We start from the raw sequence: 14,561 nt of genomic DNA on the forward strand, positions 1-14,561 counted from the left end.
ATTGAAAGACTGAAAAAAATATTCGTATATATACAATATACATAATACATAATATGTAATTTATTTATTTAAGTTTATTTGTTTCTATCACTTTTTAAAATCTTTTCTCCGTATCTTTTTACCACTGAACATTTTTTGTTTATTTAAAAGCATTATTAATTAAATGTCTATAACCAAAATATAAATAAATAGCTCTATTAAAATAATAGAACAAAAATAAATGTGAATAGATTATTCGGACATATTTGTTTATGTTTTTATTTTTCTATATCATAATAATTGACGACTCCGTTAATTGGATGATAAAAAGCTATCTATAATGTGTATTATCACGCTTGTTTCCAAAACTTGAAAATCATTAATACACTTACACACACGATTTCTTTTTCTTTTTTTTTAGTTAAATAAATATTTTATGACCTCCTACATCATATTATATTATCCAAAGCTATCACTTGGTCAGTTGGTCTTATTCTTAAATTTTTTGGCTTGAATTTGAAATTGATTATTTTTACATATTTTTACATAAAAATACATAATTTCATCGTGCATAGCAATTACAATACAACCATTAAATATGTAAAACTTATTGACTTTAATTTTTAATATATTATAAATAATCGTTTATAAAAATATATCATATAATATTAGGTACTACTTAATAATATCATTCTAAAAAAATACATTTACGGAAGGAAAACACAATTCGCTTTTAACAGATAAGTTTATACTTATAAACCTTATAGCTTAGGGAATACAAACAGGCGTAATTCAATGAAATAATGTAGAGGAGTGTATTTAGGAGCTGAGCCACCCACAAACCAATCTTTTTTTCATGAATTGCGCCTATGTCAGATGATCGAGTACTTGTCCACGTGTAATGCGTATGATAATGAAAACAATAATATAGTAATAAAATAAAATATTATATAAATTTTCCATAATATACGATAGTTAAATATAAAAAAAATACGTTAAAGTCACATTCACAACAAACATAATAGATTCAGTCTTATATAAATAATTAAATAATCACTAAATTAATCAAAACGATAGAGATATTTCGAGTGCTAATGAGTGAAATGGAATAATTTATCGGCGTCGAGGAGACTGTTAGTTCTTGAGCGATGTTTGAGTTTTGTAGGATTGCAAGAATTTCATGGGTTTTTCTTTTCCGGACAGCGCTCTGGCCACTTTAGATTCCGTACTTTTTCCCAGTTCCTCGCAAATATATCTGCCAGCGCTCAATAACAGGTCCATGTCCACACCAGTTTCGATGCCCATTCCATCCAACATGTAAATCAGATCTTCGGTGGCAACGTTACCAGAAGCACCTCTGGCGTAAGGACAGCCGCCAAGACCGGCAACCGACGAGTCGAAAACTGAAATTCCCATCTAGAACAAGAAAAATAACGTTGTATTTATCATTATCATACGATGAAAAATATAGTATATCGCTATTGCCGTTGACTCAAATTTAGTGACGTGGCTAACTACATTCATTTATTAATTAATGTGGCTAAATATTTAATCAATTTTTTTTTTGTTAAACTATCCAACCAATATGGTCACCTACATAGGTCTTAGATAACATCCACCGAGGCTTATGTGTGAAACTTTAAATGTTTGAAAATGCTTTTCGTGTTGCAGCTATTCGTTTTTAGTCTATACCTGTATTTCCGATTTGTCTATCTACTCATTGCCTTAATGTCTCAGGGATCTTCTGTACCACTAGACGAATATAATGGTGTAATATAATAATGTATTTATATAATAACGAAGGTTGTGAATTGAAAGTAAGAAGGAACATTAATATTTGTACTAAAAATCCAAAATTTGCGAAATCGTACAAAATAAAAGTTGCTTCTATTAGAATGGTAGTTATTAATTAAAATATGTATATGATTTATTTTTAATTCAGAATTACATTCAATGATATGTAAATTCATAGACTAATAGCCCTAATGAAAATTAATATGATAATATTTTAATATGTCTTCATTCGTTGACCATGTTATTTCAATATCATTTAAATTATTGAACACATTATACTATCTTCAAAAAGTACTATGATGTATGGTGAATATAAGATTTGAAATAAGCCAATAAAAAATATAGTTTTCCTGTCCAAGAGTGTATCCAAAAACTAAAAATATTAGAATAGGTCTAATCAAGGCATTGGACTATTGGAGTCAAGATTTTGGTTATATTCACAGACTCAAGATAACAGCGTTTATTGTGCGTACCTCGAGGGCAGTAAGTATGTTAGACAACGCCTGTCCATAAGTGTCGTGACAATGGAGAGCCAAATTTTCGACTGGCACAATTTCCATTACTTCTTGTAACATTGCCCTTATCGTGCCCGGTGTGCCGATACCAATCGTATCTCCAAGAGAAATCTCATAACAGCCCATTTTGTACAACGCGTCGGATATCTAAATATTTACATAAACACAATTTTATTAGTCAGATACTCGAGTTTATAAATATAACAATTACACATATTATCCAATTAAATAATAACAATACAAATTGAATAAGATTTGTCGTTCAAAATTATCAATCCATTATTACATGTTTGAATACCAAATAGATATTATTATATTATAATTCAAGATAAATTTCAAAATTTTGATAATGTATGAAAATTCTTAGAAAACCGACAAAATATTGTTTAAACAATGATCAGCGATACTTTTATACACAAAATAAAGTATTCGCTTGTAAGCAAAACTTTTTTTGTTATATAGTTTAATTAATAAACTGTTCAATTAAAAAGAACAATTTCGTTAAAATGTTTTTCTATCCAAAAAATAATTCATACACGTGTGTAATATGTATTATATATGTCAACTACCTTAGCGACGTCCTGGGGCGATACAGCGCCGTCGTACGGACAACCGCACACGCAGGAAATATATCCGCGGACTTTGATACCGTGATCCAGAGCAGTGGACACTACATCTTCGAACCTTTCCAGGCTCTCGGCAATGCCACAGCCAATGTTCTTTCGACTAAACCCTTCAGAAGCGGACCCGAAGACGGCGATTTCTTTGACGTCATGTTGCATCTGAAAACGATATCGAAACACTAAACCATATGACATACGAAATGCACGCGTCGTATAAGTTCGTAAGTATACGTACGGCTGTGAGTAGACCTCGCATATTCGGCACCAAAACCGGATACGACACACCCTCCACTTTGTCGATCTTGCTGTACACGTCCGAGTGGTCAGCCATTTGTGGCACCCATTTGGGGGAAACGAAACTAAAATCAAAACGAACCTCAGATAAATTGTATGTATTATAATATATTTATAATAAAAAAAAGAATGCAATTGCCTATAAATAGTATATAGGTTATAATAATATGGTTATTGCCGTTAGTAGTTACCACAGGTTACACGTAAAATTCACGTTGTGGTCTACACGATGACCATGACCATAATATTTTATTCAACACTCGTTACTCACCTAGTAGCTTCAACGTTTTGAAGTCCCGTCGCAGACAGTCTGTTGATGAATTCTACTTTAACGTCCGTTGGTATGTTTTTAGATTCGTTCTGTAAACCGTCTCTCGGCCCTACTTCGACGACTCGAACTTTCGTTGGATACTTGTTAGCGCAATTAACCGCATAGCTCTATAAAACGAAAAACGTATTATATTTTTTGAATTAAGGCATATTAGTATGTAGCGCGCAAAGAAAAAAGGAATTTCATCAATAAACGTTTAATTTTATTATGCGACGCATAGGTCAATTTAATATCTCATAAAACCTATAAATTTCACGTAATTGATATTAAATACTATTTCTACATAAACGGCTGGTTAACATATTATTAAAATGAATAATTTAAGAGTCATTGACATATAAATCAATTGTAGTAAGATATTACTTACAATTTATTACAAGACGCGCAAATAAAGTAACAGTTCTTATGCATTCCTATACAATTGCCAAACACGAGGAACAGACGATTTCCATAAATTGTATTAAGTGTATAGGTACAGATCGGTTAGGTATGTGTTGTTAAAATGAAAAAGTCATGGACCCGATCAGGGTCAACAGAACTTCTTGAAAACACACCAAGTTATTTTTTAGAGGTCAAGTGTTGGTTTTGTTTGTTGTTATAACCATACTGCGTAATAACATTAACAGTATAAAATATTTATTTTAAATGCAAGAATTTAAATATACCTATATAATATGTTTACTGTATTATATGTATATCTCGTCTGCTTGTATCCGTTCAACGAACGTTGCACAATGGCATTGGCAGTTCTGAGTGAAATAAAAATATAGCTATATACTATGCTATATATCTAGGTACAGTCGCTTCCATGGTCGCATATAAATAAAAATATATCCGTAAGGTAATATCAGCCTATACAAATATTCATTATTATTTTTATTTTAATATAGAGGTACTCGATTGATTACTTTTTGGTAGATTTACACAAAATCTAACGAATTTGATTTACTGGTTCGAGACGATTATAGTAAGTCGATCGTTAAAAAAATGTATATTATATTTATTAGAAAAAATAATTATTATAATTATTGTAATTTCGTGCATTAAAAGATAGAAAGTCTGATTTTCTGATTTTTATTTTTTTTATAACTTCAAGGTACGAGGTAAATAATGTGCATACCCATAGCTAGCTATAGTATTATTCAGGGTAAACGAGATACAGTCTTTCGAGGTTTGTTAATGAAAAAATATAGGTATAGAGATATTATATAATATATATGTATTATACATATTTTCTTGTATAATTCACTATAAAAGTTATACAAATATTTGGTATTTTAGGTAAAAAATCAGTTTATAACCCTATAGGTACTCACTAACACTACTCAATCTCTTACACGTGGAAGATATTTAATAATATGAGTATAACGTCATTGTGTGGTATATTTAAGTCCAATCGTTTGAAGATAATATCAAGGTTTAGGTTACATAATGACATCTGCAAATAGTTGTACCTAGTAACAATCGGATTTTAAGACTTCAAATGTAATCATCAGACACATCAAAAGACACAAATCGACTAGACGCAATAGGACATGTTTTTTTTTTTAAGTCAGTATTACTAGATGAAAGAAGTTGAGTAAAAACGTGCGTGCGTGTCTGAAAATCGATTTTGTATACACTATTTAATAGGCAGTATGCCTGTATGAATATAATATTATGATTACGTTTTACGCACAATGCCGTAACTAATATTCTATTTTTCGATTGATACATGACTATATAAAATTATAAAAATTAGCGACACCCTATTTTGAAAACATTTTATTAGTACGGATTGAAATCATAATGCGTTTACTATAGAATGTAATTGTCATTTTATCCTTTGTATAAAATAGAAATACGAAAATAATATACATATATTTTATGTATATATACGATGATTCGATTTTTTCAACATTCATTTACACGAAACTTATACATTCTTAAAAACGTTTATTTAACCGTTCACAATCAGGCAGAACTTCTGAAAAAATGATAGCGAAAGGATTAACGGTTAAAACTTTTATCATATCAAAGTTCAAAGAATTTTAATTCGTAATAAACGTTTTGTTTTTAGTGTTGTTAAAAAGGTGAAAAGGTTATCTTGAAAAGCATATTATAACAGTTTAGATGCAAAAACTTCCACTTAACTTATTAGTATTACTCATGTGCAAAGATGATACTTCAAAAACTAAAATAACTACTATTTTAATAGCATTAAAGATTAAAAACCCTTGGTGCAATACAAATAGTTTTCGAGAATACTAATGAGAATTTTATTGCTTATATCCTCAAAGGTAAATTGGTACGTGTCAATCGACACACGATGACATGATGATTGCGTCGAATATTTTATGATCATAAGAGTTCTCGTTATAAGCATATTAGTAAGTATTAATTGTATATGAAAAACGTATGACGTTTTATTCTAAATCGGATTTATGAGTTTATAACTATTCAACGAACATGACAATGAGATAATTTTAATACTGAAGTAGTCGCTTGATAGAGTTGTTAATAATTATTGCAGTCACTATTATTCTTAGTAGGTAAGTTATTACTAGCTGTAACTATTAAGTACCAAGTGCTATACTATGTCTCTATGTTATATTATGTAAAATTGATATGCATAATATTCGTAGTAATTACAAATTCCGAATTCGTAAGCTAAAGCAGCTAGCACAATAGCCGGATTGATACTGTCTACTGACATTCGATATTAGATAAAATATGTTTTATAAATGTGTAAATCATTGTATCAAGAAAGTATAAAACGAAAAGGATCACATACGATCATATTCCATGCTTTCGTAGTACCTCCACTGGGAGGCTTTTACAGTCTGTCTAATCTGCCTTTTTATTTTTATTTATTTTAGCTTATTTACCATCGATTGTTCTTATTGTTCTTTTTGTAACAGATTGAATAAAAAAAACTTATGAACCAAAAAAAATATTCGATGCTTAAGGATTGACTTAATCAACTTAATGCACACTGTTCAACTGTTGAATATTTGCGTGTTGACGATTATTGTATTGATATTCATACAATTATTTTATGTTTTCATATTATATTTTAATTTATAGTCCTTATAGTAGTCCCTACTATTATTACTATAGTCTATAGACTACATAAATGTTTCCCAACCTTTGAGTCTTGACTCAAAATTGAAACGCAAATTTTTTTTAGTTGGTTAAACAACTAATAACAATAAGAAAAATAAAAATGAATTTAAATTTAAAAATAGTCTTCATATTTAACAGAAGTATTCATTATTCAGTATAATACTATAATATTATTATAATTATTATAAATATTATTAAAATTAAATCATAACATTTTTTACAGTAAAAATAATTATTAATATTACTGTATTATTATAATTTATAATATTTTGATAATATTTATATATATTTTTGTCAGGGGGTCGCCTACCCCGAAAAGGTAAATTCGTGGGTTTTCATAAGAAAAAAAGGTTGGGAAACACTGGAATACATAGTGCATTTGTACATATTTATGGTTTCTGAAACTTAACTTGACCTTTCTACTTTTTTGACAAAAAATTGTAAATACCAAGCGGGTACTTCATTCTATTACCACGCTCAGATAATATCTAATACCAAGAGAATAAAATCATGTGTATGTTATCCGTACAGGTAAACGGCAGGTGTCTGGATCATCGTCAGTCAACCCCATTTTTTTAGTATCAAACACAAATTACTTGAAATATTGATTGTCATAAAAATATATATTATATTATTAAGCTTATTGCAAATATTTAATAAATGGCGAAACCATATAAGAATAATTAATTTCAGTAAAATATAATAAATATTATCGAAGAGGAAATGTTAGATCAAACGAAGAAACGAAAACGGCGTATACGGTTAATAGTAATTGCCTAATGACTATTTTACATCAGTTAAGATTGCTTAATGGATTAACCTTGACGAGAGCCAAACTAATTGAAACATTTCCAAATTTATGAACACAATATATTTCCTTTTAGACAGGAAGTACAAACGACTTAAGTATACCTTAGTGAATAGCGCAAAACATAACTTAATAAGCAATAATTAGATATAAACTATGAAGATTAAAGCTATTTGATACGTCAACAGTCAATATAGTCTTATATACAGAGTACCTGGTGTTACCATGTTATCTTATTGGCAATTCCCATAACAATAGGTAAATTGTATAAAACGACAAATGATTATTATTTATTATACTTGTATATATAATATAGGTACATAGATAGATCGATGTGAATAGGTCGTAGTTCATAAACTTGTGAACATAACTACTGTCTAAATATGTAAAGAAGGACGAATATTGTGTACATAGTATAATTGAAATTTACGTGATTATATCAGCTATAATAATGCTTTTGTGCGGCTATAAATTTAAAAAGAACAATATAATATGAATACGAGCTATTATTTTTTTAATTATCTGATCATCTGTAACTGCACAGACACACACACACACAAATACAATATGCTATTTTATATCGATCAGTCAAGGTCCGTATAAATTCTGAATAATCGTATTCACCGGTGGCCACGACACCTGTATAGATAATAACTAACTACTATTCCTTTATTATTGCCTTATACTCTGTCCAAGGATTTAAAAACACACACACATAATACACACGGCGAATCCGTAATTAATACAACAAATGCATACGACTATACGAGTCCGGTGATCTCGAGGCAATGAGACGCACTCACGCGAAGGAGACATTAAAGATGAGGACAATACGGCGACCTGCGTCGGTCAAATCCAAGGATTATGGAAGTGCGACGTACATAATATTGTAACCTGCCGGCTGCCGGTTACGACTTGACGGCCATTTAATGGAATACGCCTCGTTCGATATCGTGTGACACACGACTACTATCTAATAAGAGTAATGATGTCTAAATGGACAGGTAATAACAATAATAATAACATAATCGTTAAATTTTACCGGCCGGTAGGTACGCCGTAAACAATTCGTATCGAACGCGCGTTTCGCGCAGTGTATGGCGTGGGCGGTTCGTAAACGGACGGAATGAATAATGAACTATAACGATGATATTTGTATCGTCTCAACTACGGTTTGTGGCTGGCTCACGAGCGGTGAAATGCGGAGCGCGGAAAAACAGTAAACAAACCGCGACACAGCCGTCGGCGGAGACAAGTGGCGTATACAGTAACATCGTATACGTATATGTATTGCAATGACCCCGCGCACTTTTACCTTTCTACATTCTACGTACCTACCAGCCATTAACCCCGCCGACGGGCTTTCGAATATAAAGTATTCGTGTATTTTTTTTAGGATATCGGTCAATTCAAAAGTTCATAAATCCCGAGAGTGTTCGTCGCTAAAAATCAAATCCTATGCGAATATATTGCTCTCGCGCCGTAGGAATGCGTAGGACGGGGTGACGGGAAGGGACGAGATACGTACCCTGAGCCTGCTCGATTCGTTCCTGAGACTGCTGTAAATGAACTTGGACACGTCGTTGACGAAATGCATTGCGGTGAAGCGCCGTTCGTTTTCTCGCACCGGGTGGGCAAAAATCGAGCGCCGGATTCGACGACGGACTTGGTAATAATATAATATGTTATACGCTTAAAACGCAGGTATATTATATTATTATGTTGCTATTGTTATTATACGATATAAAACGCGTGTACCTTATACACCGAAAATAATGTCTTATTATACGATACTTTACTATTTATACTAATATTATGTATATGATATACTGTCTTATGATATAATACTTATAACACTGTCGCGCGCGCGCACGTTTTAACACACTAATAAACACACACACACACCGGTGGAATAAAACAATAATAAACTGTTGCAAAATATAAAAAAATATAACAGCTATAGGCGAGTCGGGATTGGGGCCATGCACGAGCAGCGCCCTACGAACCACAACTAAGCGAATACTGTTACTGACAGCCGGTCGACCGGCCGTTAGGTCTATAACGCCGAGCGCCGGTGCGTCGGTGGTGCGCGCGGCGGGTAGGGGGATTCGACGTCATCGCGGAGAAGGGGATCTCGGCGCCGCCGCCGACGACGACGATCAGGTTCCGCAAAAACGTAAACAACAATACGTATACAATAATAATAATAATAATAATATATGGGACGAGTATAGGACGTATCGCAGCTGAGGTATTCCACATTTTCACCTGCAGAGTCGTCAGGTACATTATAATGTATATTTTTTTAATATTTTGATTTATTATTATATTATGTATAATGTATATCCGTATTTCGTGTTTTAGCTACGATCTGACTAGTGTATGTCGTTTGATGTGTTGTACCATACACGCCAATTCTGTTAGAGATCGCTGCAGACACCGTCCAAGGTCGACCGATCTCGATGAACGGACAAGAGTGATAAATCGATAACGTAATATGTATATTATAAACAATAACAACAACAATAATAATAATAAAGTACAAAGACATAATATTATATTATATTGCCGTCTGAAGCAAAACAAAAAAATGCTTTCCAGACGAAATCAGTCTACGTGTCTACGCATAATAAGATATATTTTATGTTTTAGATTCTGTGCGAAGCGATATAAACGTATTGATTTTACAATGATAGTGTATTTTTAATTTTTATGCGCTATCGTCTTTCGGGCCCATAAAAATGCTTTGAATTTCAACTTTGAAGGTATTTCTCGTAAAAAATTAGATCTAGTTGAATGTTTAAAAGAAAATATTCCTAATATTTTTTTAAACAACTGTAAAAACTAAGTAGCTAAAGAAAAAAGAATTTTTTTTATTCAAAACCAGTTTTAAAACAAAACCAATTATTTTATTTTGATGTAATTAAAAACGAATAATTTATAAAATGTTTATATTATATTTTCCTAAACATAGTACCTATATCACTTTATACAATTTGACTATTTGACTATATTTATAGACATTAGAACATGGTCAATTTATTTTTGTTTTTTCTTTAAAATGTCGATAAAAATATTTTTTTACTGCAGGGATGAAATGTTTGAAAACTTAATATATGTTCCTCATAAGTAGTTATTATAATTTTATTTTATTAGGTCTGCCAGAAAATTACAGTTCATCGTAAAATTTAAATATATAGCGTTGGTGGAAATCCCAACTGGTGTAACCCTCAAAAACCAAATTTTACGTAGAACACTAAAATAGTTATACTTCTCTTCTAAATTAATCTTTTTATGTTATTTTTACTTATTAAAAACTCTTTGTTTTATAATTTGTTATACTATAAATTAAATTAAAAGAATGTTTATATGTTATTCATAATTTAATTACTTCAAAAATAAGTATTAGTTGGTTACGATAAGTGACCGGTTATCACGAAAGACATTATTATTTAAATCGTATGGAATTTAAGTATATCTATGGACTGAGGGATACACTACTTTGTTAGGTAAAATGTTTGTATTCGGTTTAAATACCTATTATATTATACTAAATAATATTCAATATATATTAATTGAGACTTACATTACTTTACTGCAATAAAATATAAATTGTTCCAATTCAGATGCATTATGTTATGGTTTACGTTAATTTGATATTTTTGTTTATGAGGGTTACGTCAGTCATTTTAGTTGAAACAATATTTATTTTGTACCAGGAAAATTAATTTGTAGGTTACTTTATTTGGTCAGAATGTATATTTATGTGTCAAAAATATTATGCAATTAAAAAAAGTCAGCAAATGAATAGTGAGTACCGCTCAGCTGTATGGTAGGTGTCAACAGTTGACTGTTATGGATATGTTTGAATTCAATGAAATATCATTGTACGTTTATACTCGAAAATTGATTCTGAGCAGAAACCTTTTAACCTAACTTTTTCACATAATGTTTTTTGATATTGCTATTATAAACAAAGTATAATTAATTTTACCATTAATAATACAAATTGAATTAATTTTTTCCGAAAACATTGTGTGTGTATAGAATATAACAATATACGTAAAAGTTTTATGTCCCTATAAATAATGATTTTTAACTATATAACTAAATAATAAATATGTTTATTCATTGTTTAAATATGTTAAATCGTCAAAATCTGAACTTAAAATGTCTATAAACAAAATTATACTTTATTATTATTATTTTTTTTTTTGATTTTTTGATTTCAGTGTATACAATTTATAAAGAATTTTATATCAATTTTTCAAACGTAAGATTTAAAAATTGCATGTTCTATACATTTTCAACTGCAAACAATTGACGAATTTTTAACAACTTAAAATATTAATAAAATTAAATTGTACCTTTGCGTTTTAAATATTTTTAGATATCTTTAAGAACTACTTATGTGGGATCTTGTATTAAATTGAAAATTTGAACGAACAAAAAAATTTTTATCGATATTTATAGAAATTAAACTTGAAAATTTAAATATTTAAAATAAAATAAAATATATTTATTGTATAAAACAAAAACTTAATTAAAATTAAAACTTACAAGTTAACATGCAACGAAGAAGTTCCTATTATACCTATCTGTTTAAAGATACTCCATAGATACTTGACATTTTTGCTAAATGTTTACACAATAATTTTCAATACATCATACAATTCTCAAAATATCTATCAGTCGAAATATTTTGAGAATTGTATGATGTATTGAAAATGATTGTGTAAACATTTAGCAAAAATGTCAAGTATCTATGGAGTATCTTTAAACAGATAGGTATAATAGGAACTTCTTCGTTGCATGTTAACTTGTAAATTTTAATTTTAATTAAGTTTTTGTTTTATACAATAAATATATTTTATATATTATTTACCTAATTCTAATAATTTATAATTCGACATTAAAGATTTTTTTTTTAATTTAAGGTTTATTATTAATTTTTACATAAATAGTTCAAAAAGTTCAATTTCATGAAATATTAAGACTCTGTTTTTGATCAATAACAGTGTAAATTAGCAAAACTTATTATAAAATCCATCAGAATATCAGGTATATAATAATTATAATATGATGGTATAATAATATATCAGAGAGAAGAAAATCATAAGATTAATTTTTATCGTAAGTACCCTATATACATTATACGACAACCATAGTTGTTGTCTTATTAGTACATTACATTATATTTTATTCGATCAGTGTAAGGTTATCACAGTAATCGGTAACCGATAATCTATACATAATACAATGTTATATTATATTATTGCTCAATTTCTACAAAAAAAAAAAAAAAAACTGTGTGTCTGATGCTTTTTATTCGACCGCTAGCGACTTGTGCTCTGCACATAATATTAATATTATCAAGTCTATCTCATATCTAAATTGTAATACTTCACAATAATTAGATACATTATCAGGATTCTTAATAATTGAGAGTTCTCTTTTGAATAGTTTTTACAAAGGCGGTATTAACAAAAAATCATCCTTAGATTAGCAGGCTTGTATATCTAGCTCTACTTTATAACTAAAGATCTATAGCTCTATATACAATAATAATTGTGCAAGTTAAAATTTTCCAAAAACCGTGTTTAAAAAATATTGTGTATTTGTGTTAGAAAATTGTGAATAACGAGCCGCCGTGTATATAGTGTCCGACGGGGACAAACGTGACAAGACGGCAGCTATGTAAAATTGTATTACAGTCCACACGGCCCTACGATCGATCGACGTGTCTCGGTTCTGTGGCTGCACGTGCATTATATTATAATATTTCGCGGTCCAGACTACGGCTGCAATGTTCGTGTCGACCAAATATCGCAGTTTCCCGGCATTGCGACAGTGGCGGTCGACCGAAACTAAATTTACGCGGCATTGTGTCTTTTTAAAACGTTCGAACATAGGTACGCCGTTTTAATCGTGAGCATACAGCACGCTATTGAGTTTCGTCAGTAAATTGTTTTTTTTTTCTATATATAGGCTACATATTTTTAAAACCAACCGCCAAGTCCATATCTCTTTGTATATTGTATATATAAATATATAAAATAGGTAGTAGGTACGTACTGTACATATTAAACTCGGCTTCAAAAATGAATAGTTCCCATAATTCCAAATATTTCAACCATTGATGGAATTCATTCGTATATCTACGTATAGATAATATGCGTTATTGAAATTCTTCGTGTAAGCACGATTTCTATATGTTTTTAATCATTTCAATTATTTTTTCCTTCACGTTAGCAAAAAGCACCATATACAATATACAGTACCTATATATTTACCAATAACCTTGTTTCGTAGTACTATTAAAACTGCCAACATTAGAATAGAATGTTTTGGTTATTATTTTATTAACACCTAATATTATGTATAGCCGTTACCTATATATTATATTATTATGTAATATCAAGTACACATCGCACATATTATTATTTTATAATATAATATAAAAGTAAGAGTATAGGTATACATAAAAAATATTAAATTTAACAATAAATCAATAATGTGTCACTATAATGGATATATTAAATTTGAATTCAAATACTCAATATGGTAAATCATTTTTTACGAAAAATAATTCTGACCAAAGTAGACGAACGGAGGATCTGCATAAATTTCGAAGAATAGTTAATGTTATGTGATTATAAGTGTTACATTAACCTGTTATCTAAAATATATAATAATTAAGGCCTAACTGAGGAGGGGGGTTCAGAATTTTTAGTAGTAGTAACTTTTAGCTAATATTTTTAATGTTTTCATTATGTAACTAAATTTTTAAAAAAATGAACCCTCTTCCCTCCTGAAATTCATTTTTCGTTTAATTTTAAGTAGTATCACAGTACCTATATGTACATATGGTAAATGCTGACAGTCACCGGTGAATGTCAAAAAACACAACCAGAATTGAAAAACATGGATAATAACTATGTCAACATTTACACGATTATTTTTGTTTATAAATATCTTACTGAATACAGGTTGTGTTAATGTTGACATAGATACATACACTTTTAACAATATATCAAGTATAAATATGTTAATGTTAATACTACATAAAATACAATATTATGTTCAATTTTATTGAATCATTTAACTTTTAT

At 29.7% G+C, this 14,561-nt stretch overlaps 1 protein-coding gene across 1 annotated transcript; it reads right to left on the minus strand.

The window, feature by feature from the left end:
- Positions 1-571: 571 nt before the first annotated feature.
- Positions 572-9,482, minus strand: LOC132920883 (hydroxymethylglutaryl-CoA lyase, mitochondrial). Its single transcript, XM_060983607.1, has 6 exons — positions 8,978-9,482; positions 3,477-3,643; positions 3,147-3,270; positions 2,858-3,070; positions 2,247-2,435; positions 572-1,395 (listed from the first exon to the last, which is right to left on the minus strand). The coding sequence occupies exons 1-6, from the start codon at positions 9,044-9,046 to the stop codon at positions 1,114-1,116; spliced, it is 1,044 nt and encodes a 347-aa protein (XP_060839590.1). The 5' UTR covers positions 9,047-9,482; the 3' UTR covers positions 572-1,113.
- Between the last annotated feature and the right edge of the window lie 5,079 nt (positions 9,483-14,561).

Source organism: Rhopalosiphum padi, chromosome 2 (genome assembly GCF_020882245.1).
Source record: "Rhopalosiphum padi isolate XX-2018 chromosome 2, ASM2088224v1, whole genome shotgun sequence".
NCBI classification, from domain to species: Eukaryota; Metazoa; Arthropoda; class Insecta; order Hemiptera; family Aphididae; genus Rhopalosiphum; species Rhopalosiphum padi.